Source organism: Aquarana catesbeiana, unplaced genomic scaffold (genome assembly GCF_042186555.1).
Source record: "Aquarana catesbeiana isolate 2022-GZ unplaced genomic scaffold, ASM4218655v1 unanchor235, whole genome shotgun sequence".
Classification (NCBI taxonomy): Eukaryota; Metazoa; Chordata; class Amphibia; order Anura; family Ranidae; genus Aquarana; species Aquarana catesbeiana.
Genome location: NW_027362663.1, coordinates 889,139 through 916,656, shown reverse-complemented (window position 1 = coordinate 916,656; position 27,518 = coordinate 889,139). Strand labels below are relative to the sequence as shown.

The 27,518-nt window shown below is 45.8% G+C and overlaps 2 protein-coding genes and 1 long non-coding RNA gene across 3 annotated transcripts in view; 2 read left to right on the top strand and 1 right to left on the bottom strand.

Moving 5' to 3' along the window:
• The window catches only part of LOC141121955 (uncharacterized), a 44,024-nt gene extending 27,690 nt beyond the window's left edge, over nt 1–16,334 (top strand). Inside the window, exon 2 of the long non-coding RNA XR_012240607.1 lies at nt 16,042–16,334. This is a non-coding gene — a long non-coding RNA (uncharacterized lncRNA). The remainder of the gene's footprint in view (nt 1–16,041) is intronic.
• Nucleotides 1–27,518, top strand: part of LOC141121932 (uncharacterized) — a 603,393-nt gene that overhangs the window by 101,293 nt on the left and 474,582 nt on the right. The gene's annotated exons all lie outside the window — the stretch shown is intronic.
• The window catches only part of LOC141121953 (uncharacterized), a 93,190-nt gene that overhangs the window by 63,338 nt on the left and 2,334 nt on the right, over nt 1–27,518 (bottom strand). The window contains 6 exon segments of the mRNA XM_073611719.1: nt 349–490; nt 612–785; nt 865–1,068; nt 1,148–1,372; nt 3,094–3,288; nt 3,370–3,467. Of these exon segments, the coding sequence (XP_073467820.1) occupies nt 349–490; nt 612–785; nt 865–1,068; nt 1,148–1,372; nt 3,094–3,288; nt 3,370–3,467 (1,038 nt within the window).

Here is a 27,518-nt window from a genome sequence, read left to right as displayed (position 1 = left end):
AAAATAGCTGATAACTATTTTCATAATCGATTAGTTGTTTCAGCCTCACATCTCTGACCCAAAACACATACACCAGGTGGCTAGGTCTAGTAACTTCTATGGTGAAAATGAACATTTTGCTGCCAGCTGAACCCCAGAATCTCCATAAATCCAGTCTAAATACATAAATTATGTCTGCAGCACAGAGAAGGAAGATTATCCAAGAGAAATACAGGAATACAGGATGGGGAACACAGCTCAGGAAAGTTACCAGGGGATTACAGGCTGATATGACCCAGTCCTTGCCCTACTCTGGACCAATCAGTGAGCAGTATGGGTGGAGGAATGTATTTAGTGTTAATGACCCACCTGTGCTGATCTCTGTAGGAGTGTCCTCCTCTATAAATGTCCCCGTTATTCCATCCTCCTCCATAGACTGCTGATCATCCCTCACATACCTCTCTTCTTCTTCTCCTTTAACCTCAAATTCTTTATCGATTGGATCTTCACTCTAAATCAAGAAAATGAGAGAAAATATCATCTGTAAGATATAATCTTTATAATTGTGACATCACATAAAAAATCCACACATTGTCTCTATAAGTGTGTTTTATAAGCTCCGTCCCACCAACCTTGTAACAGTGAGGGATGGTGTGATCTTCCTGTGTGGAATCCCGGGAATACAGAGGACGGGGACATCTCTCTAGTGGATTCCTGGTATTAGGTGGCTCCATCACTCCATACTCCTCATCCTCCTCTTTATACTCTTCCTTAACATCAATATCATCATCCCCAAGGTTTCCACTCTGAATATATAATAAAACATTCATTGTAACAAACATGCTGTGTATCAATCATAATTATCAATAATTGTCAATTATTGACCTGATGGTGAGGGATGGTGTGACCTTCCTGTATGAAATCCCGGGAATACAGAGGACAGGGACATCTCTCTGGTGGGTTCCTGGTATTGACTGGCTCCTTCATATCCGTGTGTCCTTCTGAAAACTCCTCCATCACTCCATACTCCTCATCCTCCTCTTTATACTCTTCTTTAACATCAATATTATCATCCCAGAGATTTCCACTCTTAATATATAATAAAACATTTAATGTAACAAACATGCTATGTATAAATCAGAACTACCAATAATTGTCAATCATTGACCTGATGGTGAGGGATGATGTGACCTTCCTGTGTGGAATCCTGGGAATACAGAGGACGGGGACATCTCTCTGGTGGGTTTCTGTAGCTGGATGAGTCCACAATGGTGTCCTGGTAAAGATCTTTGTGTTCTTTTAGAAACTCTGACTCCTCCATCACCCCATCCTCATCATCCTCCTCTTTTATCTCTTCTTTAACCTCAACTTTAGACTCTCTCAGGTTTCCTCTCTGAATATATAATAAAAATAATTATTATTATTATACAGGATTTATATAGCGCCAACAGTTTGCGCAGCACTTTACAACATGAGGGCAGACAGTACACTTACAATACAAATCAATACAGGAGGGATCAGAGGGCCCTGCTCCTTACAGCTTACAATCTAGAAGGGAGGATCAAGTGGAAATAAGAGGTAATAACTGTGGGGGGTGAGCTGATGGAGAAAATTAAAATACAGTTTTTAGGTGTGGGTAGGATAGGCTTCTCTGAAGAGAAGGGTTTTAAGGGATTGTCTTAAAGCTAATAGAGTTGGAGATGATCTAACAGATTGGGGTAGGGAGTTCCATAGGATTGGAGAGGGTCTGGAAAAGTCCTGGAGGCAAGCATGGGAGGAGGTGACGAGGGAGCTAGAGAGCAGAAGGTCTTGAGAGGAACAAAGAGAACCAGTAGGTTGTTATTTATAGACTAAGCTAGTGATGTAGCTGGGGGCGAAATTGTGGATGGCTTTGTATGTAGTTGTTAGTATTTTGAATTTAATTTGTTGGGTGAGCGGAAGCCAGTGGAGGGATTGACAGAGAGGGGTAACAGACACAGAGATATTGGTAAGGTGGATAAGTCTGGCAGCAGCATTCATGATGGATTGAAGAGGTGATAGACTATGTAGAGGTAAGCCAATAAAAAGGGAGTTGCAGTAGTCGAGGCGAGAGATGACCAGCGAGTGATTTAAGAGCTTTGTTGCTCACTGGTTAGAAAGGGGCGTATTTTGGAGATGTTGCAGAGGTTGAGGCGGCAAGATTTGGACAGTGATTGGATGTGGTGCTTAAAGAAGAGTTCTGAGTCCAGGACTACACCTAGAACCTTGGCATGTAGGGATGGGCTTATAGTTGTGCCATCGATTTTGACAGAGAGATCAGGGAAGGGGCATATGGGGGAGGAAAAATTATAAGTTCGGTTTTGGATAGATTGAGTCTGAGGAAGTGGTATGACATCCAGACTGATATATCCGATAGTAAATTAGTGATACGCGAGGAGACAGAGGGAGTGAGGTGAGGGGTAGAGAAATAGATTTGGGTGTCGTCAGCATAGAGGTGGTATTGGAAGCTATGGGAGGAGGTGTAGATTGAACATAGGAGAGGTCCAAGAACAGAACCTTGGGGGAACCCAACAGAGAAAGGAAGGGGGGGAGGAAGTAGAGTTGTAAGAAACGCTAAAGGTGCGGTTGGATAAGTTGGAAGAGAATCAGCGAAGAGTATAGTCATGGAGACTAAAGGCGTGGAGTTTTTTTTTTAGGAGGGGGTGGTCAACCGTATCAAAGGCAGCAGAGAGGTCCAGGAGTAGGAGTACAGAATAGTGCCAATTGGTTTTGGCCGTTAGTAGATCGCTTGTTAGTTTTAGGAGAGCAGTTTCTATGGAGTGTTGAGGACGAAATCCAGACTGAAGGGGAGTTTGGATAAGAAGGGGAGCAAGGAGATGGGGCATAGGTTGTTAAGATTGGATAGGTCCAGTGAGGGCTTTTTAAAAAAGGGGTCTGACAAATGCATGTTTTAGAGAGTTGGGGAAGATGCCAGAAGAGAAGAAAAGATTGAAGATGTGGGTTAGAGAGTGTATCATAGAGCCAGAGGATGAACGTGGCATTTGCGAGGGAACAGGATCCAGAGGGCGGGTGGTAAGATGTACATATGTAATATACAGATCCTAATGATACTATCAGTGATTGTTCCTCATCTACCTGATGATGGTGAGGGATGGTTTGACCTTCCTGTGTGGAATCCCAGGAATACAGAGGACGGGGACATCTCTCTGGTGAGCTCCTGGTATTAGGTGGCTCCATCATATCCTTGTGTCCTTCAGAAAACTCCTTCATCACTCCATACTCCTCATCCTCCTCTTTAACAACAATATTATAATCTTCAAGGTTTCCACTCTAAACATAAAATACAATAAAACATTATAACAAACATACTTGTGTAGAAATGCTAAACACCAGTGATTGTTCCTCATCTACCTGATGATCGTGAGGGATGATGTGACCTTCCTGTGTGGAATCCCGGGAATACAGAGGATGGGGACATCTCTCTGGTGGGTTCCCATTACTGGATCCATCTGTAAGAAACACACACACTGACTGAATACATTGTTTCTATGTGTTTATCAGATGATGGGGGATCTAGGTGGACCCTCCGTACTGCTCTCTCCTTTACAATAAAGTCTCCTCTTACCCGGTGATGTGAGGGGCGGCTGGTTGTCCATCATGAAGTCCTTGTAGAGATCCTTGTGTCCTTCTAAATACTCCCACTCCTTCATGGAGAAATAAACAGTGACATCCTGACACCTTATAGGACCCTGACACACACAATGATACAGTCACCATACAGACATATCCCTTGTCTGTGACTGGATAATGTCCCAGAATTCCCAGCACCGCTCACCTCTCCTCCATGATCTCTCTGGTGACTTCTAGAATCTTCTTTTATTTCTCTATTCTATCAGGGAGGGAGGTGGAGGCAATGTGATGGTCATATGATCTCCAGACTTCACAGAAGGAAAACTCTAGATCTGAACACAAATAGTAAAATAAAATGATATTCCCAGAATCCTCCTCACCTCATCATTCAGGTCTCCATTTTATTAAAGCCCCACTTCAGACTGAGGTATAATTTACCCACACAGGACCCCCACACTACACAGGTTAAAAACGTGTTTCAGACATTCTAATGTCATTACATACAATGCAGGACCAACAGGCCCACTTTGCTAGTGAGGATACCAAGGGTCCGCCCACATTCTAAGAGCATCAGAAAAAAAAGCCAGATGGAGGGACATTGGGAGGAGGAGTTATGACGTCAGTGTGATGTCATAGGACATTTAATCTCTGGATGGAGAGACGTTTAGAGAGGGAGATTTGAGGGGTCCTCTATATGAGGCTCCCATGCAAACCAAAACATTGTTCCTGGGTGTGTCCTACCTCTCCTAAACTGAAGAGTGAACTTTCACCTTTACCATACAGAAATCTGTCAGGAATCTGTGAAAGTAAGCTCTCATGTGATCAGGTGATGTGCGGAGGAACGGAGTGTAAATAGCAGACAATGTTTTCCAGAGCTCCTAATGGTGGGGATGGATTTTGCTGAGTGCTGGTGCCAAGTTTCCATCCCCCAGGATCACTGCAGGTGTGGAGAAAAGCTGTGTAAGAGGATATGGAGGAGAGATGAGGAGGAGATCCAGGAATCAGGAAAAAGGTCAGGACAAGCAACAGACGAGCGCATCCAAGAGATGAAGCCGGGGTCACTACACAGAAAATCAATCCAAGGAAACAACAGACAGGGTGGAAGCCCCGAGCGTCAGAGGAGGGCGGGGTCACCGGGTTGCCCCGCCCTCCATTATATAAGAAACGTCAGAAGAACCGAGGCGTCACACGGCGGAAGACTCCCACTGAGGAGGAATGTGCAGACAGGGCGGAGAAGAAGCCTGGAGGAAGATGCGGGGCGAGAAGAGCGGAGGAAGAAGAAGATGGAGGAAGAAGAAAAACACCGAAGGAACACCAGAAGAAAGAAGATGGAAGAAGAAGCAGAAAGAAGAAGCAGAAAGAAGAAGAAATGAATAAAGGACTTGCCAAAAACCGTCTCTTGTGTTTAACCTTTTTGACACTTTTTTTGTGAAATGGTAGGGGTACATTTGTACCCCATTACCAATTCACACAGGGGGGGGGATCTGGGGGTCCCCTTGTTAAAGGGGGCTTCCAGATTCCAATAAGCTGCCCGCAGTCCCCCACAACCACCGGGCAAGGGCTGTGGGGATGAGGCCCTTCTCCCCATCTCCCCTCAAAGCACCCTTCCAATGTTGTGGGCATGTGGCCTTGTACGGTTCAGGAGGGGGGGCGCACTCTCGTCCACCCCTCTTTTCCTGCGGCCTGCCAGGTTGCATGCTCAGATAAGGGTCTGGTATGGATTTTTAGGGGGACCCCATGCCATTTTTTTTTTTTAATTTTGGCGCGGGGTTCCCCTTAATATCCATACCAGACCTGAAGGGCATTTTTTTTTTATCTTGGTTCAGGGTTCCCCCGTGGGGAATTCCCATGCCCTTTTTATCAATGAACTTTTATGTGTATTGTCGGACCGACAATTCATTATAGCCGCGAGTAGTTTTAAATGACTTTTTTTCCTTTGAAATGTCATTTTGCTGTCAGACTGTTCTAAACACGGGAAACATGCGCCCCTTTACAGGCATACTATAGACACCCCCCAGGTACGAAATTTAAAGGAATATTACACTTTTATTGTTTCACTTTAAGCATTATTAAAATCACTGCTCCTGAAAAAACGTCAGTTTTTAAAACTTTTTTTTGCATTGACCCCGGTCCCCAAACTGTTTTTATGACAATACCATGCATATAAGCCTTTAAAATGAGCACTTTTGATTTCTCCCATAGACTTTTAAAGGGTGTTCTGCGGCTTTCGAATTTGCCGCGAACACCCCAAATTGTTCGCTGTTCGGCTGAACTGGCGAACAGCCAATGTTCAACCCGAACATAAAGCCCATCCCTACACAGTAGGTAAGGTTGAATAAAGACAATAGTACATCCAGTTAAACCTGTGTAGGTGCACGTGTGTCAGTGTCAATAAATATTTCCCATATCCCTGTATATTGTGTTCTTTGAGATGCATGTCCAAGAGTCTCTTAAAAATATCATTACTCCCTGCTGCCACCACCACTTGTGGAAGAGAGTTCCACATCCTTACTGCCCTGACAGTGAAAAAACTCCTACGCAGCTTAGGGTAAACCGCAGCTCCTCCAATCTCATTGTGTGCCCCCGTGTCCTCACACACCCCGAGATTGAATAGCTTTTTTCCTATACAGGGATCACCACTGAGATATTTGTAAATCGCTATCATATCTCCTCTCGAGCGTCTTCTCCAGGGAGAATAAATTTAGTGCTTATAGTTGCTCCTCGTATTTGAGGTCCTGCAGCCCCCTAATTATTTGGACTCTCTCCAGCTCAAGCACATCCCTTCTGAGGACTGATGACCAGAAGTGTACAGAATACTCCAGATGTGGCCTAACCAGAGTTTTATAAAGTGGCAGGATTATAGTTTTTTTTTTGAAAATTGACACTTTTTATTGGTTTTCCAAGAGAATAAGGAATTGACAACATACAATACAAGGAGAAGCGGTATGTAGCAGCAAAAGTACTTCAGGTACAAAATCAACAAACAGGTGATTAACGGTACTAGTAATTACATGACTAGCTTGATTAACAATCGTCAAGTGACTATATAATCATTATGGTACTCAGATAGCACAGCATTTTTACCTTGTATAACAAAACAAAAATAAGTAGAAAAGAAGAAGAATAGAATAGAGAGAATGAGAAGGGTAGAAAAGCAGTGGAGAGTGGAGAAGAAGAAAGGATAACCATCCGCCTCCAGAGCCCGGAGTCTCTTGAGAGAGAAAAAAGGACCAATCATAGGCAATCGAGGGGCGAAGCATTAAGTTATGGGATTCTCTAAGAGGACCCAAAGTTCCCATATTCGATTATGCTTCTCAAGAGTATCATTCAGAGAGGCTGTCAAATATTCCATTCTTTTGACATCTCTAATCCTGGAGTACAACTCCGATAAAGAAGGAGGTTCTCTCTGTTTCCACTTTAGGGCCACCAGACATCTTGCTGCAGTTAGAACATATGACATAAGTTTTTTGGACACTTTAGAGAGAGAGAGAGATAGGTGGGAGACCCAACAAGAAGGTCTTCGGGTCAAAGGACACTTCAGCATCAAAGATGGACTGGAGCAGGGAATGCACCATTCGCCAATAGGGGATTATTAGAGGGCATGTCCAATAGATATGAAATAGCGCCCCCCCTATCCTTACAGCATCGCCAGCAGCGAAAATCAGCCGATGGATATATAGAGTGGAGCAGGTCCGGGGTCTGATACCAGTGAAATAGAATCTTATATTGATTCTCTTTATAGAGCGTGTGTGTAGAGGTAAGTCCACACCCAGGGCCCGCTTCCACTTATCCATATAGGCATGTCGCGGTCCAGTTGGTGATAAATCCATAGTGGAAAGCTGATAGGTTCAGGAGATCATACCTTTAGGGGATAAGCCCTCCAAGCATAGTTTTTCAAATTCAGTTAAAGGGGAGAATTGAAGATTCGGTACCAGAGATTGTGCATAATGTCGTATTTGCAAGTAGCTAAAGAAAGCCTGTTTGGGAATATCAAAGTCGTTTTGCAGATCTTGGAAAGATCTCAGCGATCGGGTTCTAGGGTTTATCAACTGCCCATATCCATCCAAAAGTGTGACATCTGCGAGGTCAAGCTGTCTGGGATATTAGGCGTGAATAGGAAGGATGTGACCGGCGAAGAGGAGGTGGTAAGCGGATATGTCGATTTGGCTCGTCGCCACAACGAACGCAGAAGGGTCATTGGCCCTAATAAATGTAAGCTGTCAGTAGATACATCAGAGCTCCACAACATGGAGTTTGGATGTGTAGGAGCTAGCCAGAGCTTCTCAATTTGTGTCCAGCGATTGAAAGCATGAAGAGTGCACCAAGAGGCTACAGGACGTAGTTGGGTAGCCGGTAATATTTGGCTATATTAGGAAATGCTAGGCCGCCTAGGATTATAATTTTATCTCTGAAGCAAATTCCCTTTTTTATGCATGCTAATATTCTGCCGGCTTAGGTAGCTGCAGCTTGACATTGTATGCTATTGCTCAGTCTGTCTTCTACTAGGACCCCCAGATCTTTCTCCATCCTTGACTCCCCCAGAGGTTCTCCCTCCATGGGGTGCAGGGTACCAGAGAAGGGTGTAGGTCAGCGCAGCACATGGGATGCAGGAGAAGGGTGCAGAATGCAGGACATGGGGTTCAGGGGAAGGGTACATTGTGCAGAATGCAGGATATGGGGAGCAGGGTGCAGAATGTAGAATATTGGGGTGCAAGGTGCAGGGCATGTGGTTTAAATTGTGGACAAGGAAAGATTACTCCTGCTCTTGTGAGGGTCTGTTTGGGTTTGAGAAAAGTAGTATTGTGAACTGTAGCAAAGCTAAAGGAGATGGTGTTGCATGTCCCGCTGCCCGGAAATTGACCCCGGGGTGGTCAGGTAAGGCTATATGGAGAGTGATGGATGAAGGGCGCGTGATCAATTGCTCACATCAAAACATATAAAATGTATTCATATGAAAATAGAAGCAAATAAAAGCAATTGAATAATACCAATACTACGTATCATGCAAACAGGTAACAAAATATAAAAAAACATAGAAATTTAAAAATTAAAAATGGGTTAAAAGTATCATAAGCCCATGTTGAGGCGGGTGTTTAGAATTGGCTGACGCGTTTCGAGGATAACCTCTTCCTCAGAGCCTTTGAGAACCAGGGCGCAGTCTCTATGGGCCAGTAGGCCAAAATATGTACATCAACATAATGGCTAGTTGGAAAAAGTGGCCTGAAATGGGAAATACGATTTTCTGTGTTCCATACCAGTCCACGTTCAAGTGTTCTATGTGATAGTTGGTGGTGTGTGTGTTCTCCTTTAAATTTGTAGAGAAGGGATTGTAGGGTGGTGTGGACCTGTCACGGGCTGGATGGAAGAGAGATTTTTCAGCCTGTCTGCGTCCTCCTGGGAGAGTGCTGTCCTGTATTAGGGAGGATGGAGGGGGGTGAAGATCTCTTGAGAGGATACTGCAGCCGAGTGTGTCCGCAGCTGTCTCTCTGCCTCAGATAAAGGAGGACAGGTAGGCTAGATTTTGCTAGGCTATCCTCCTTTATCTGAGGCAGGCTGAGCTAGGCTAGATTTTGCTAGGCTATCCTCCTTTATCTGAGGCAGAGAGACAGCTGCGGACACACTTGGCTGCAGTATCCTCTCAAGAGATCTTTACCCCCCTCCATCCTCCCTACTACAGGACAGCACTCGCCCAGGAGGACGCAGACAGGCCGAAAAATCTCTCTTCCATCCAGCCCGTGACAGGTCCACACCACCCTACAATCCCTTCTCTACAAATTTAAAGGAGAACACACACACCATCAACTATCACATAGAATACTTGAACGTGGACTGGTATGGAACACAGAAAATCGTATTTCCCATTTCAGGCCACTTTTTCCAACTAGCCATTATGTTGATGTACATATTTTGGCCTACTGGCCCATAGAGACTGCGCCCTGGTTCTCAAAGGCTCTGATGAAGAGGTTATCCTCGAAACGCGTCAGCCAACTCTAAACACCCGCCTCAACATGGGCTTATGATACTTTTAACCCATTTTTAATTTTTAAATTTCTAAGTTTTTTTTTTTATATTTTGTTACCTGTTTGCATGATACATAGTATTGGTATTATTCAATTGCTTTTATTTGCTTCTATTTTCATATGAATAAGTTTTATATGTTTTGATGTGAGCAATTGATCACGCGCCCTTCATCCATCACTCTCCATATAGCAGGACATGTGGTGCAGGGGAAAGGTACAGTGTGCAGAATGCAGGACATGGGGTACAGGGTACCAGAGGAGGGTGTAGATCATTGAGGACATGGGATGCAGGAAAAGGTGTGCAGGGGAAGGATACAGTGTGCAGAATGCAGGAAATGGGAAGAAGGGTGCAGGACATGTGGTGCAGGACATGGGGTACAGGGTACCAGAAATGGGTGCAGGTCACCACAGAACACGGGGTACAAGGGACCGGAGAGGGGTGCAGGTCACTGCAGGACATGGGATGCAGGAAAAGGGTGCAGAATGTAGAACATTGTGGAGCAAGGTGCAGGAGAAGGGTGCAGAATACAGGACATGGGGTAGAGGGTGCAGAATGGATCACATGGGGTACAGGGTACCAGTAAAAGGTGTAGGTCACCTCTGGATGCAGGACATGGAGAAGGGTACAGGACAGTAATCCAATCCCCCACCCCCCTGTGTCCTCCTGCATGTCCTGTACATCTCCCCCAGCAGTGTGTGAGAGCAGAGTGGATGGAGAGGACATCTTGTGTACATAAAGCAGCATGTCCCTCCCTGGCTGGTTTCTTAGCTGGCTGCTTTGCAGGCTTGTCCTGGTTACTCCTGTAAGGACTCTGTAGTCCTGTTTCTCAGCACCTTGTGGGGATCTTTGTGGCAGTGCCGAGGTGGCGCCATGTTGGAGATTCGGTCCCGCTCCTTCCTCTCTGTTCTGCCGGAGGGCTCTGCAGGGACACAGGCAGCTGTGGGGGGAAGCAGGAGCCGATGGTGACAGTAATGTGGCCGCGGAAAGGAGAAAGATCGGCAGCGGGAGCTCAGTGAGATGAGTCCTCTCATGTCCTGTCCTGTCCAGTCCACCCCTCACTTCACAGGTCGGGTGTCATCATCTCCTCCTCCTCCCCCCTCACCCTCCCGCCTGGCCCAGCTCCGAGCCACATTCCTGTCTGAATAATGTGTCCGGGTTTCAGGCAGAAACATTATTCAGACCAACAGTGAGAATGACAAGAGCCCAGGGGCCAGGACGCCATTTCTAGTCACCATGGTGACCTGGGATTTGTTGTGCCCTGACTTATGGTGACCATAGAGACATGGAAATTCAGCTGGTTCAGCAGGGATCGGTCACATTTCCATCCATGTGTGGTCACTGCCGGATAAAAGTCACTCCATCAGCGGCTGCAGCCAATAGCTTCATCACTGATCTGTGTATTCTGAGAGCGGAGGAGCGCCCCCCATTGTCAGAATACAATAGTGCAGCGGGGAGGATTCCCCCATCCCCCTCCAATGTGTGGATGGGGGAATTGCTTCAGTTTTCTCACCCAGCCCGCTAGCTGAACTATAAAACTGAACCATGTATGGCCAGCTTTGGAAGCAAGATATATTATTCATCATCTGATCCCCCTGAAGGGGTTAATCTATATATTACCTCCTCTGCCACCAGATCCAGCAACGTCTTCTCTCTATTTCCTATGGAACATCCTGTGTACCTGACATCACTTCCTGTCTTCCATAGAGACTTCCTGTCTGGGTAGAGGTGAGATCACCACCTTGTGGAGCTCAGAGGAACTGCAGCCCAGAGAAACATCTCGTAGTGTGAACACGTCCTTGTGCTGTGTGTGTATGTACTGTATATCCTTATAGATGGGGTCATCTCCACTCCCACCAAGGGGGATAGAAATATATTACTGCTCGGGGGGGAGACATTTTGGCCCCTTTGATTTTGCAGTAAAATTGATTGCAGATTTAGTCATGTAGAACATCTGTTATATGGATACAAAGAACCCCAGCCGAGAGTAAAGGGTGGAAATGTCTCCTGATCCCCAGATTTGGGCAATTATGTGTAGCGGTACCATCATAAGGGCTGCTGATTTGGTTACTTAGCAATCCGCCAATCACCCTGCTGCCAGACTCCCCACGATCAGTTAAAACAATAAACAGTTATTTGCACTATTTTGTTGCATTTATTGTAGGATACAACTTGAATTGGGGAAAGGATGATATGAGATGCCCATAGCATTTAGCACATTGTATGAAGTTATTCAGTGGCCTTGGCCTTGCAAAACTGGATTCACTCCCTGCACCTCTGTCAGTATTTGGTAGGAGGCCGAGATGCTGGGAGGGCTCCCCTTGCGGCCGAGCGCAGCACACCACTGAAGGTGGAACAGCAGGTGTGGTGCCCACAGAAGCACAGGTGCCGGGTTGCTGGGGACAGGCATGCTTGAAAGGTCCAGAGAGTCCAGTGGAATAACTGAATAGCAGAGCTGGGAGCCAGGCTGGGGGTCATTCACAGAGAGACAGTCCAGGATCAGAATGACCTAAGATCAGCTGCGTCTTAGTACAGGGAGCAAGATAAGCAGTCCATAAGCCAGGCCGGGGTCAGATGCTGGGAGCAGGCAGGAGGAAGTCAGGTGCAAGCCAGAGGATCAGGAAGAGCAGGTCAAAACAAGCCGGGTCGGTACACAGGAGATCAGATCAGCAGATAATACAGGGCAAGGGAACAAAGGGGGAGCTGAAGACAAACCAGCAATTGCAGACACCAGCAGACTTCCTTATATAGGCCCATGTGACCTGCTGGTAGAGATACTGGGTCCTAAAGTCCTTCTCCTGCCAGAGATGTTGGGTCCTAAAGTCCTTCTCCTGCCATAAGTGCTGGTAGAGATGCTGGATCCTAGAGCCCTTCTCCTGCTGTTGGTTCCCTGACAGTGCCCCCCCCCCCCCCCCCCTCCGGCTGCCCATTTGGGCCATTTTCTCTAGGTATTTGGCCCAAAACTCTCGGACGAATCTAGGGGCATGTACATTGGCCTCAAGTTCCCAGGAGCTCTCCTCAGGTGGATACCCTTTCCATTTAATTAAGAACTGAATTGTCCTACCTCTCCGTCGACAGTCAAGGATGGATTCCACTTCAAATTCAGTCTCGTCTCCTACCAGGACCGGAGGTGGGGGTACTTCTTCTCTCCCTGGAAAAGAACTAGAAATGGCATGTTTAAGAAGTGCAACATGAAATACAGGGTGGATCTTATAAGATTCAGGTAAGGCAAGTTCGAAGGCTACTGGATTTATTTTGCGTTTAATTTCAAAAGGACCAACAAACTTTGGCCCCAACTTTCGGGATGGACATGGCAGTTTGAGGTTTGCAGATGAGAGCCACACTTTGTCCCCCCACTTTAAAAGCAGGGTTTCCTCTTCTTTTCTTGTCATATTGTTTCTTATACCCTTCTTGGGCTTTCCGCATTGTGTCCTGGATAATTTGATAATTGGTTTGAATGAAATTTATTCTGTCTTGAACTGCCGGAACTGAAGATTCGGGGATGATATTGGGTAGAAATGAGGGATGGTAGCCATAATTCGCCCAGAAGGGCGACTGGTTGGTAGCAGCATGCACAGAGTTATTGTATGCGAATTCCGCACAGGGCAATAATGAAATCCAATCATCCTGAGAAAAGGAACAAAAACATCTTAGATACTGTTCTAGCGTTTGGTTAGTCCTTTCCGTTTGACCGTTGCTCTGGGGATGGTAGGCTGTGGAAAAACATGTTTCAATTGACAGCAATTTGCAAAGGTTCCTCAGGAAACCTAGAGGTGAATTGAACACCTCTATCTGACACAATGTTGTCTGGTACACCATGCAATCTGACTATTTCTTTGATGAAAGTTTTTGCTGTGTCCATGGCAGAAGGTGTGCCCATCATTGGCAAGAAGTGTGCCATCTTGGATAGCCGGTCTACTACTACCAAGATGGTTGTGAATTCTTCTGAAGAAGGGAAAACCAAGATAAAGTCTATGTAAATGTTTTTCCAAGGCTGTTCCGGGACTGGCAGAGGTCTTAACAGGCCCCAGGATTTAGCGTTGGACCCCTTATTCCACTGACATGTTGTGCAAGAATTGACATACTCCTTACAATCGGATCTCAGAGTGGGCCACCATAAAGACCGTTGGACCAGTTCAGTCGTTTTTTGGACCCCAAAGTGGCCAGCCAATTGGTGGTCGTGAAAAGTTCTTAAAACCTGAAGCCTGGCTTGCTGTGGGACAAAAATCTTGTTTTGATGCCAAAAGAGCCCCCCGGCTTCTTAGAGAGGAGATTTCTGCCTCTGTGCACTGGGTGGATGCCTGCTCAATTGAAATCCTTAAATCAGGCTGGATCAAGAGGAAATTTTGAGGGGACAGAATTGAACTGGGTGTGACCTCTTCCGGGGTGTCAGGGAACATTCGGGACAAGGCGTCGGCTTTTCCATTCTTAGACCCTGGGCAGAAGGTGATATGGAAGTTAAACCTAGAAAAGAATAGAGCCCATCGAGCCTGCCGGGGTCTCAATCGCTTGGCCGTGCGGAGATATTCTAGGTTCTTATGGTCTGTAAAGATTAAGATAGGATGGACGGCACCCTCCAGGAGATATCTCCATTCCTCCAGAGCAGTCTTAATCGCCAAGAGCTCCCGATCCCCCACGTCGTAGTTCTTCTCCGGCTGACTCATCTTCCGTGAAGAGAAGGCCACAGGATGAAGTAGGGCTTTGGGCCCCTGACGTTGGGAAAGAACTGCCCCCGTGGCTACTTCGGAGGCATCAACTTCCAGGACATAGGGTAAGGTAGGATCAGGATGCTGTAAGATAGGTGCGGAGGTAAAGAGGAGCTTCAGTTGATCGAAGGCAGTTTGTGATGCTACTGACCACTTGAATCTGGTATGTTGGCGGGTTATCTGGGTGATAAGCTACCAGAGTCACCAACATCCTTCACACTCTCCTCACCTCCGATGGCAAAGGAACTGGATCCTCCTCGCTCACTCCTGCAAGTCTGCTGCGCTTTCTGTCATCTCCTTCCTAGACTCCTCCTCTTCCGACCGCTATTCCAGCAGGAACTCCGCCGCTTCATACACGCTCAGAGCTCCGCCTCTTCATACACGCTCAGAGCTCCGCCTCTTCATACGTGCTCAGGACTCCGCCTCTTCACACACACTCAGAGCTCCACCTCTTCACACACACTCAGAGCTCCGCCCCTTCTTCATACACACTCAGAGCTCCGCCCCTTCTTCATACACACTCAGAGCTCCGCCTCTTCATATACACTGAGCTCCGCCCCTTCATACACACTCAGAGCTCCGCCTCTTCATACACACTCAGAGCTCCGTCCCTTCATACACACTCAGAGCTCTGCCTCTTCATACACACAGAGCTCCGCCCCTTCATACACACTCAGAGCTCCTCCTCTTCATACACACTCGGAGCTCCGCCTCTTCATACACACTCGGAGCTCTGCCTCTTCACACACACTCGGAGCTCCGCCTCTTCACACACACTAGGAGCTCTGTCTCTTCACACACACTAGGAGCTCCGCCTCTTCATACACACTCAGAGCTCCGCCTCTTCATACACACTCAGAGCTCCTCCTCTTCATACACACTCAGAGCTCCTCCTCTTCATACACACTCAGAGCTCCTCCTCTTCATACACACTCAGAGCTCCGCCTCTTCATACACACGCAGAGCTCCGCCTTTTCATACACACTCAGAGCTCCGCCTCTTCATACACACTCAGGGAGGAGAGAAAGGGGAAGGATATACAGTACATACACACACAGCACAAGGCCGTGTTCACACTACCAGACATTTCTCGGGGCTGAAGTTTCAAGACCAGCCATTGTCTAGCTGAAGATGATGGCTTACAGAGACAGGGGGAGGGAAGTCATACACATTGCCCCTGCCCAGACACGCCCATAAGACTCCCCTAGTCATTGTTCATTGGTTGTTTTATAACCCCTCCTGTTTGAAGGAATGCCTGTGCTTGATTGGTTGATTGTGAAACCACAAGGCTCTATTTGTTACGTGAATAAAGATCGAAATCTCCACGACAAGGGCATTTCAGGCAAAGGAATTGGGATTATCCTAAATGGCAAAATAAGGGTAGGAATCACAGACTATTATCAAGAACCAGATGAGATCCAGGTTGTCTTAAATGGATGCCATAATGTCTGGAATCAAACCATGCGTCAATGTGACAAGGATTGCTCCAATTGTTTCAACAAAAACCTTGAAGCAATCATTAAAAGCTTTAGATCTACCTGATGAATGTAATTTCACGTATGTAGACATGGATGTGAATAAGTATAGTCAGTCTTTAGGAGAATTGGTAGAATCAGAAATAAAAACTGTAGGAGCAAGAGCTTTGCCCTGTCAGGGCTGGGCTCAGCCCTTCCTTCTCCCAGCTGGCTGCTCAGCTGTCGGCTAATTGCCGGCTCCTATCTCTCCACAGGTACTCAGCTGTTAATGATATCCTGCTCGTCAGCCCTGCCTACTTAAGCCGTCCAGTCCAGAGGATCTCTGCCTTCGCCTTAGTCAACATCACAGAAACGATCTCTTGCGATCCTGTTCAAGACTTGCTTTGATGACATCCCTTCTGGCTCCAGATCCTGCTTGCTGTTCCACTACATTGATCCCTGACTACTGGCTTGGCTGACTATCCGTTCCGGTTACTGAACTTTGGCTTTGTTTTGACTATGTTTGTTCTTTTTGCTTTTATTATTAAACAAGTGTGATTTAACTGCACTTCTGTATCAGCCTGATTTCATGGTTTCTGACACGCCCTTGGTAAAAAGGCAGGGACGAGCTTGCCTCTTAAAGCCAATGGTACTTGTATAATAGCAGAACTTTTTTATGCTACCAGGCCTGTGAATATGTCAGATCTGCTAAAAGAGCATAGAGGAAGTGGACAAAAGAGATCTACAGAAAGTAAAAGTTTGCTCAATAAAGGCTGCTTCAGATACTATGACTGATATTGCACAAAAGGTACAATATATCAATATTTGGGGAAACCTTTAAGGCTTGGACTTGTGCTCCATCCTTTTCTGGATGGGGACATGAGATGGCAAACAGAATAAACAGCTATGCAAATGTAATGAATCTAATGTTAGGTCATGTCCTGGCAGCACTAAAAGGACGAAGCAGAAGAGTTAGTAGAAATAAGAAGACAGGTAATTGCTAACCATATGGGTCTGGACATTCTATTTGCAGCTCAAGGAGGACTGTGCGCAGTGGTAAAAAAAGAGTGCTGTACCTATATGGTTGACAATAGCTATGACATGAATGCTCACCTTGCAGCGGCAGAGGAATTGCAGGGTGATGTACATGACATCCTCAATCACAACCTAGATGTATCTGAGCGGGGAGGAGGAATGCTGTCATGGACATCTTGGTTAAATCCACTTAATTGGTTTAAGGGAATTGGTGAGGTTTTCAAAACATTAACGATAGGATTGTGGAAAATAGAAGGAATTGTGCTTGGAATAATAATAAGCTTGCTCATATGCTATAAGCTAAGCTTGTGTGCTTGCAGAAAGATCTTTAAAGTGGAGCTCCACCCATTTTTACAACTCTTCAGCATCCCTCACTAAACTGTGCACTGTAAACGAATTGGATATTTTTTATTTTTTTTTCTCAGCACCTACTGTATATCTGCTGTATTCATTTTTCACTTCCTCCTCCCTGGCCGTGGCCCATCGCATCATTTCCTGTTTGCAATGCCTTCTGGGAAGGGGTGGCAACTACCTCTGACATTGCCGTTGCTATGGAAACCTGACCTGAAACCTATTACACTGCTTGTGCTGCACTGAGCATGTGCAAGATCTGCAAGGATGAAATCCAGGAAGAAATACAGTCTGGCTTCAGATGCCCACACTTAAGATGGCCACGGCCTGCTGTAAGTTTTTAAAAGTAACAAACTACTGCTATAAACTAACAAAACAGACCTTAGTTTACAGACTAACTTTACTAGAATACATTAAGCTTGTGTGTTATAGGGGTATTTTTATTTAAAAAGTATCATTTCGGCCGGAACACCACTTTAACCACTTGCCTACTGGGCACTTACACCCCCTTCCTGCCCAGGCCATTTTTCAGCTTTCAGCGCTGTGGTACTTTGAATGACAATTGTGCGCTCATGCTACACTGTACCCAAATACATTTTTTATCATTTTCTTCACACAAATAGAGCTTTCTTTTGGTGGTATTTAATCACTGCTGGGTTTTTTATTTTTTACAAAAAAAACAAAAATTTTGAAAAAAAAATGTTTTTTACTTTTTTTCTGTCAGTAAATTTTGTAACAAAGTAATTTTTCGCCTTCACTGATGTGTGCTGATAAGGCGGCACTGATAGGCTGAACTGGTGGGCATTGATGAGGTGGCACTTATGGGCACTGATGAGGAGGCATGAGGAGGCACTAATATGCCGCACTGATGGGCACTAATAGGCGGCACTGATAGGCGGTGCTGATATGCACTGATGGGCAGTGATGGGTGGCACGGATGGGTGACTGATTGGCATTGACAGCAGTGATGGGCAGCACTGATAGGTGGCACTGATTTACATTGCTAATGGGCACTGATTGGTGGCACTTGTGGGCAGTGGTGGGCACTGATTGGTGACGCTGTGTTGCACTATTGTAATCAGGGCACTGATGATCAGTGCCCTGATTACATTCCTAGATGTCCCCCTGTGAGGAGATGCCGCTGATCGGCTCTCCTCTCCTCACACTCTGTCAGTGTGAGGTGAGGAGAGCCGATTATCGGCACTTCCTTGTTTACATGTGACCGGCTGTGATTGGACACAGCCGATCACATGGTTAAAGAGCTTCGGACGTGACTCTTTACAGAGAACGGGGTCGAACCGTGTCCTAGCAATGAGAGCGGCCCTTCTGGGACGCCGTCATATGACGGCATCCCAGAACAAGAGCCGCACCGCCCCCGCCGTCAAATGGGCGGGCGGCGAACAGTTAAACAAAATAAAATCTAAGAAAGACTCAGATGTGTTTGTTGCTTAATTTTGAAGGAATAATGGAAAACAGGAGAGATGAAAGTGAAATGTCTGATCTGTCACCAATCTCCGAGCCTTCCTATGAAGTACTTGGTAATGCATACCTTGATGATGTTGCACCCGAGGCACCTGCATTGAATCCCGTATCACCTGCATCTTCTGATAAGGAAATTAAGCCTGACCCTGAAGATACAATGGAAATGGAAAAGCCTTCATCTGAAGTTGCTCCAAACCCTCCAGTCATGATCCCTCCTCCAATATCTCCTGAAATAAAATGGACTGGGCCGGCATTGATCGAACTACCATCCACTAGTAGTGGATTGAGACAGGACCATGGAACTCATGCTGAGGAAGCCCCAGGATTAGTTCAACCCCTCTCAGAGGGTTGATAAGACTGTATTGATTGTTGGACATTCACATGTGTATTGGGCACATTCTATGGCTATATGGAGGAATGTGGTAGATTTGGGACTTACTAAGCATAGGAATAAAATCCAGTGGGTGGGGGACACCAACCATGACCTGGAGAGAGCTAAAATGGGTTTTAGCAGAAGGAATACTTCTTAATCAAATCACAACCATTCACCATCATAATACATTTTGAGGAAATTATTTAAGGAGGGGCGGATGGGAGGTTTTATAAAAAATAATGCAGGAAGACATGTACTGGATTAGAGGAAGGTTTCCAAAAACACACATAGTCATTTCATTTGTCATGGTCCGACTCTTGTGGAAGGGGGATAGAATCGCACATGCACAAGAATTCAACAAAGCATGTTTCGAAGCTGTAAAAGAAAATCAATGGATTCACAGTCCGCCATTGGGAGGGAGATGTGCAGGAGTCAGGTCTATTCAGAAATAATAAAGTACATCTGAATGACACGGGATGTGACAACTTCCTAAATGGATTGCAACAAGCAATCGTTGAGTGTCTGAGGATGGGGGCTCAGGGATTATATACTGGGTGATAACACATAAAAGGGAATCCATTTTGCTTAGCTAGAATGTGAAAGCATTGCAACTGCTTGCTGGTATGAAAATGCAATAATAAAGAGGAGTGCTTGCTGGTGTGTTCGCTTAGGGCCAATGTCTCTTCGTTATGTACCTGCCTCGGTTGGAGGCATTCCTCCGACACATACAGTAGGTGGGGTTAGCTTACCTATATGTCCCGGTAGAGGACAGAGACGGTATGTTGTCCACCTTTAGGCAAGTTAGTAAGGAAGCTTTTTGTAACATCTGTTTGCTGGCGACACTAAGTGGTAAAAAGGGCACGGAGAGTGGAAAACTATACCTGTGAGACTCAAGTACAGGTGTAATGGAGGTAAGAACAGTAGCACAGGGTTTGCCACCTCTGGTAATCATGCTGCAAGGCCTCTCCAGCGGTAGATGAGAAATCAAAAGGAGGTGAGTTTGGTGATCGATAGGTGATCGGGGGGGGGGGGGGGGGTTTAAATGTAGGGAATCCTAACATGCAGCTTTCCTGATGGTCATGTGTGGGTCTGCTGAACTGCACATTCTCTGAATATTGTATTTGATAGTACTAATGTGTGACTAATCATTAAGAAGATAGAAGTAACTAAGTGATGAACCTTCCCTTAACACACCTCTGAGTGGGGAATGAGATTATAAGATGTATGATCAGTAATGATCAAAGGGGGGTTAATATATAGGGATAACAATGTTATCCTTACAGAACCCTACATCATAGCACAACTATAAACAATATATAGATATCAAGTTATTAATATTAGAACTGTTAAAAGTGAACATCACATGAAGTCTTACCATATATTATAGATGTGAAACTAAAATGGCGATTATGAGTTGGTTTATGCATGTCATATTACCCATGTGCTTATCTTGAAGTACCACTAGGATGTATACCAGGGGACATGTCTGAGCATAGTAATGTTGTGTTGCTTGTGTAGCTTTTTGATAAGAACATCCTATAAAAGGGGACATCAGTTTGTATTAATTCAGAGCATCCTGTGATGCCCTTGTATGTGTGTTCTCCGTAATTACGAACAAATATCATTTGGAATTCTCTCGGTCTGAAGGTGATTTCCTAAAGAGATAAAATATCTCTATACAGTATGTTTGAAAAAAAAAAAACCATGAAGTTGCCAGTGACAGGCTTTCAATTTAGTAGTGTTGAGAGACAGATCAGCAGGATAGGTGCATGGTCTGACCAAGCTCTGGGCAAAATGGTAGCCGTCTTGGGCATCCATAACGTGGGGTTATTCAGAAAGAAATAGTTGATGTGTCAATGGAGTAAATGTGGGGGTGGGGGGGGGGGTAACGCGCAAATTGTCTTTCTAAAGGTTGTAATACACATCAAGTGTCGAAAAGAGCACTTTGTCTGGAAAGTTGTCAAAATTTGAGAGCTTTTAGAAGTGTCAGATAGCGGGGTTTGAGTACCCAAGGCATGTCCATCCACCACCATGGAAACAGGTAGATTATAGGCCCCCCTATCACCAGGGACGTATCATCTGCATGAGACAGGCGATTATAAACTTGAGCAAGGAAATCAGTTTTATTGACATTGGGTGCATATAAGTTGCACAACGTTATTTTATGGGTCGACCAAATACCCCTCAAGACAATATAGGGGTATATCCTAGAATCTGTGACCAAATCCATAAATACAAATAGAGAGCCTCACTTGATAAGGATGGCAACTCCCTCCCGCTTCCTTCTGTTAGACGTTTGATAAATATGTGAGAAATATGTGAGTAATGTTGGGATACAAATGTGAGCGTGTCTCTTCTATCTGAATGAGTCTCCTGTACAAAAATGATGTCCGCTCCAGATTGTCTGAACTCCCGCAGTGCCAAATGTCGTCTGTAGTTAGAGTTTAAACATTTAGGGACAGAATCTTAATCATGATAAGATATCAATTGGTGAACTAAAGAGAGATTAAGTACGGCAGCGCAACCCAAAAACAGTTAACAAGTGACCTCTTAGTATTTTTAACGTACAGGTCGAGAAGCAAGGAGAGACACAGACAAGAAAAGAGAGCAGAAAAAGATCTGGGATGAAGAAGCCAACAGGCCACCAATAAGGTGGATTAACATAATTACAAATCTATGATAATCAGCTATAAATACAGTTCCAATATACCCCCGAGACTTAAACAATGGCATTGGGGGCATATATACTAATACAATACAATTAACCAAAATCCACTCAAAAAGGGGGGGAACCAGCGGCAGGACTGTGATAGAGGTCCACAGAGGAATAACCCACCCAAATGTAGTGATGCCGGAGGTCAAAAAAAAAAAAAGGAGGAAGGGGGGAGTAAGGGCTCACCTCCTGCGTATCGCCACAACTAGCGTACACTAAATAAATGGTGCTCACATTAAACTATAAAGTGCAAAAGTTTTGAATCCATCAATACATGCCACCATACATCGCCCCCATGTGCACAAATCACCTTACCAAACTCACCCCCTAAGCCACAGGGTTGGGTGATATCTCATCTGATAATCCTCTTAGATGTCAGTACTCCGGTTCCCCTATTGCAACCCAATGGGTGAATGATATATACGACATTAGAGAAGCTCAGAGAAAAAAATTCCCATTAAAAACGCTTTATTTACCATAAAACTGCTGACATAGGTAAAGAGGTGCAGATTTCCAATACTTAAAGGATATGTAAAGGTTTGTTAAAAAAAACATTTCATACTTATCTCCTCTTTGCAGGTGGTTTTGCACAGAGTGCCCTCAATCCTCCTCTTCTGGGGTCCCTCAGTGGCGCTTCTGGCTCCTCCTCTTCTCGAGTGCCCCATTGGAGAGTCGCTCTCCCTCGGTGCACTCGTGCGGGTGCACGCCCGTGTTCTGCTGTTGCGTCCATTGACACACACAGACTCGGCCTTGCCCCCGGCTCCTGTGTCACTGGATTTGATTGACAGCAGCGGGAACCAATGGCTGTGCTGCTATCAATCTATCCAATCAGGACATGAGACACCGGCCGAAGGGGGTGTGCTTGTCTGTGGCGCAGGAACGATTGGGCTCAGGTAAGTAAAAGGGGGGACTCTGGGGGGCTGGTGCACTACAACAGGTTTTTCACCTCAATGCATGGAATGCATTGAGGTGAAAAAACACGAGGGTTTACAACCCCTTTAAGATAACAGAATGGGCACTTCCAGTTCCAAGGTCAGTATCAGATATCACTTCCTGACATGTTTCCCCCATAAACTTTATCAGAGGACACAGAGATGGGGTGTTATAAAGTTTTATTAGATCCATTTTGATATACAGCATGTGGGTCAGAAAATCTAGTAAGTGTCTGGGGAAGTGAGTGGCAGGAGAAAACTCACCTTTGACAGTTAATGTATTCCTGAGGTGCTGGACAGTTGAATTTCTATTGAATGATGAAGATCAGCCATGGAGTATATCTGAGGTGTATATCAGGGTGTGCTTCTTCCCCACATGAGAACTGTGATGTCCAGCAACATTCATATAGAAGACATTTCCCGCACTCAAGGCACCAATACACCTCGAGGGTTGTGTGGGATCCCTGATGTACAGGAAGACAGGACTTCAGTGAGGAACAATTCCCTCACTCAGGACAGGAAAGTGGCTTCTTCTCTGTGTGAGATCTCTGATGTCTGGAAAGACTGGGCTTGTCTGAAAAACATTTCCCGCACTCAGGACAGGAATACGGCTTCTCTCCTGTGAGATCTTTGATGTCTGTAAAGATTAGACTTGTGTGAAAAACATTTCCCACACTCAGGACAAGAATACATATTCTCCTCCATGTGAGATCTCTGATGTGTGGAAAGACAAGACTTCCTTGAAAAACATTTCCCACACTCAGGACAAGAATACGGCTTCTCCCCCGAGTGAGCTCTCTGATGTCTGGAAAGATGGGAGATATGTGAAAAACATTTCCCGCACTCAGGACAGGAATACGGCTTCTCCCCTGTATGAGATCTCTGATGTGTGTAAAGATTAGACTTGTCTGAAAAACATTTCCCGCACTCAGGACAGGAATACGGTTTTTCCCCCGTGTGAGTTCTTTTATGCACATGAAGATTGGATTTAAAACGGAAACACTTCCCGCACTCAGTACAGGAGAACCTCTTCTCTGTTGGAAGGACGGCACCGTCCCTCACAGTCTGAGGTTCCTCAGGATAAGAGGAATACGATGGTCCATCTACACTGTGTGGTGCTGGATGGACATTTGAGGTAGTCGGGTTTTCTCCTGGACTATACTGTGTGATGTCCTCATCTTCTACTTTACAGTCTGGAGACAAAGTGAGACAATCCTCTGAGGTTTTCCTCATCTCCCGTCCATCTACTAAAATAGAAATAAAAAGATTATTACTAGACATGAGCTGATTGGTTCCCCTAAACCAGGACTCCGCCCACATCAGGCAGCTTTGTCTCTGAGGATCTTACAATTCCCTCCTCATGGTAACTAGTAAATGGGTCCTCTGATCTCCTTACTTTCTTTATTCATGGACCTATAGCTGGCAATAGATTGTTTGAATGGGTCACCAGTTACCGGCAGAGATTCACACCATCTATGGACAGGGTGATTGTACCCAAACTTATTGCTGTACGACTTGGGTACAGCCAGCCTGTCAGATTTTTCTTGCAATTATTGCCAGCGGCTATAGCTGCTAGCAATAATCACTGTGTTCTCCCAGCAGTGACAGCCCCTCCTCCCCCATTGGGAAAACACAATATCTCTATGGGAAGAATTCCCCCATCAACACTGACTGTGTTGATGAGGAAATCAAACCCATGGTTGCAGGAAATAAAATTGTATCTTACATGGCCTGCCTAAGTCAGAGAGTAAGGAAACCAGGAGAACTGTCTTTTATAGGAGTGACAGTGATGAGGGGATTATAGGACGAGTGTCCCCACCCCCTCTATCACTAATGCCATATTCCCAACACAAGAAGTCCTGCACTTCCTTATTTAGTCCATGATTTAGTCATGAATAACAGCGGGGCTGAGCCCCACCAGAGGTCAGAGAGTGAGGATGAGGGAATATCAACCAAGATAAAGACTGGACTGATCCTGAAGACCACCATCATTGGGTTATTGACTCCTCCCTCATTATCACTTTCTGTTTAAGGTTCCAAAGTTTGGGGATGTTATCACATTATTATCAACATGTAAAAGTCTGTGCTCCAATCAAATCATCAGATATAAAATGTGGAGCTGGTAGGAAATGGGTGTAACAAAAGAGAATACATATTATGTGTATATATAGCAGTGGGTAGAGGGGAGAGAGCAGAAGTCAGGACTATGTAATTTCGTTAACAATTCATTTTTAGGAAGAAAATGTAATTTTTGGAGATTCGGATGTATACAAATCTAAGAATGAACATGAAAATGAATGTCAACTAATCTGAAAACAAAAAAGTTATAACAAAATTAACGAATGAATTTGTTTCATTTGAATGTTTTGTATAGCTGATTGTTAAGAAGCGGGCAGCCACTGTGTCCTTAACAACCATGACTGACTGACCTGACAGCAGAATGTAAACAAAACAAGTTCCGGCAAAAAAAAAAAAAAACAGCCTGGGCCCCCCAATCCATACCAGGCCCTTCAAGTCTGGTATGGATTTTAAGGGGAATGCCACACCCAAAAATACGGTATGGCCCCCCAATCCATAACAGATTCTTATCTGAGCATGTAACCCGGCGGGACAATAAAAAGGGGGGGAAGGGCGAGTGAGCGGCCCCCTTCCTGAACCATGTGGGGCCACAAACCCTCAACATGGGTGGGTGCTTTGGAGTAGGGGGTCTCCCCCCAATGCTCCTTGTCCCCATGTTAATGGGGACAAGGGCATCTTCCCCACAACCCTGGCCTGGTGGTTGTGGGGGATGACTTAGTAGAATTTGGAAGCCCCCTAGATCCCAGCCCCCTCATGTGTATGAGTATGAGGTCACAGTCCCATCATGCCCTGGGACTGTGACATCATAAGGGGCGGGGTCACCGGGTGACAGCACCCAGTGACCACGCCCCATGCCTATATAAGTCACCCCGCACACATCATTACAGCAGGAGACAGCGTTGTGTCAACATCGGAAGAAGAGAAGAAGAAACAAGATGGCGAAGTCCGGGCCACCGCTAGCAAAAGAGCGGCAGAAGATAGCGGAGGAGCGGACACCGGGAGAAGAGGCCGGAGAGCGGGAGAAGAAGCGGACACCGGGAGGAGAGAGCGGAGAAGTTGTAAGAAGACCCCCAAAGTCGGAAGAAGACCCCCGAAGTCGGAAGAAGACCCCCGGAGCTGCCTAATAAATTACTTTTAAAACCTGTGTAGTGTGTTTTTTTTCTTGACACTTTTTTCCCCAGGTGAATGGGTAGGGGTACCATGTAACCCATACTCCTTCACATAGGGTGGGGGGCCGGGATCTGGGGGTCCCCTTATTAAAGGGGGCTCCTGGATGCCGATAAGCCCTCCGCCCGCAGACCCCGACAACCAACGGCCAGGGTTGTTGGGAAGAGGCCCTTGTCCTTATCAACATGGGGACAAGGTGCTTTGGGGTGCGGGGGGCCCCCCCTTCCCCAAAGCGCCCACCCCCCCATGTTGAGGGCATGCGGTTCAGGAGGGGGGGGGGGGGCGCTCGCTCTTCCCCACCCCCTTTCCTGACCGGCCGGGCTGCGTGCTTGGATAAGGGTCTGGTATGGATTTTGGGGGGACCCCCACGCCTTTTTGTCGGCGTAGGGGGTTCCCCTTAAAATCCATACCAGACCTAAGGGCCTGGTATGCCCCTGAGGGGGAACCAACGCCGTTTTTTTATTTAAAATTTGGCGCGGCGTTCCCCCTCATGATTCATACCAGACAGCTGTCAGCACTGCCTGTCGCTCATCGCGAAAGGAAAAAAAGTTTTCCTTTCCCGATGAGCGAGCCAGCGCGACATGCACAGTACTCTGTCGCCGAGAACCAGCGCGATGGGATCGCGCTGGAAACACAATCTTGCAGTCAAGTACTGTATCCCCCCACCTGGCACAGCCAGAAGACAGAGCAAGTAACCCCTGGGAGAATTGTTCTGTCAGAGGTCTTATTAGACCCAGGCATTGGGAAGAAGACCCACATCACATGCCCCAGGTGCCTAGATCTGGTAACGTCTATGGTGAAAATGAACATTTTGCTGCCAGCTGAACCCCAGAATCTCCATAAATCCAGTCTAGATACATAAATTGTGTCTGCAGCACATAGAAGGAAGATTATCGGAGAGAAATACAGGAATACAGGACGGGGAACACAGCTCAGGAAAGTGACCAGGGGATTACAGGCTGATATCACCCAGTCCCCGCCCTACTCTGGACCAATCAGTGAGCAGTATGGGTGGAGGAATGTATTTAGTGTTAATGACCCACCTGTGCTGATCTCTGTAGGAGTGTCCTCCTCTATAAATGTCCCCGTTATTCCATCCTCCTCCATAGACTGCTGATCATCCCTCACATACCTCTCTTCTTCTTCTGCTTTAACCTCAAATTCTATATCGATTGGATCTCCACTCTAAATCAAGAAAATGAGAGAGAATACAGTGGGGCAAAAAAGTATTTAGTCAGCCACCAATTGTGCAAGTTCTCCCACTTAAAAAGATGAGAGAGGCCTGTAATTGTCATCATAGGTATACCTCAACTATGAGAGACAAAACGTGGTAACAAATCCAGACAATCACATTGTCTGATTTTTTAAAGAATTTATTTGCAAATTATGGTGGAAAATAAGTATTTGGTCTCCTACAAACAAGCAAGATTTCTGGCTCTCGCAGACCTGTATCTTCTTAAGAGGCTCCTCTGTCCTCCACTCATTACCTGTATTAATGGCACCTGTTTGAACTTGTTATCAGTATAAAAGACACCTGTCCACAACCTCAAACAGTCACACTCCAAACTTCTATGGTGAAGACCAAAGAGCTGTCGAAGGACACCAGAAACAAAATTGTAG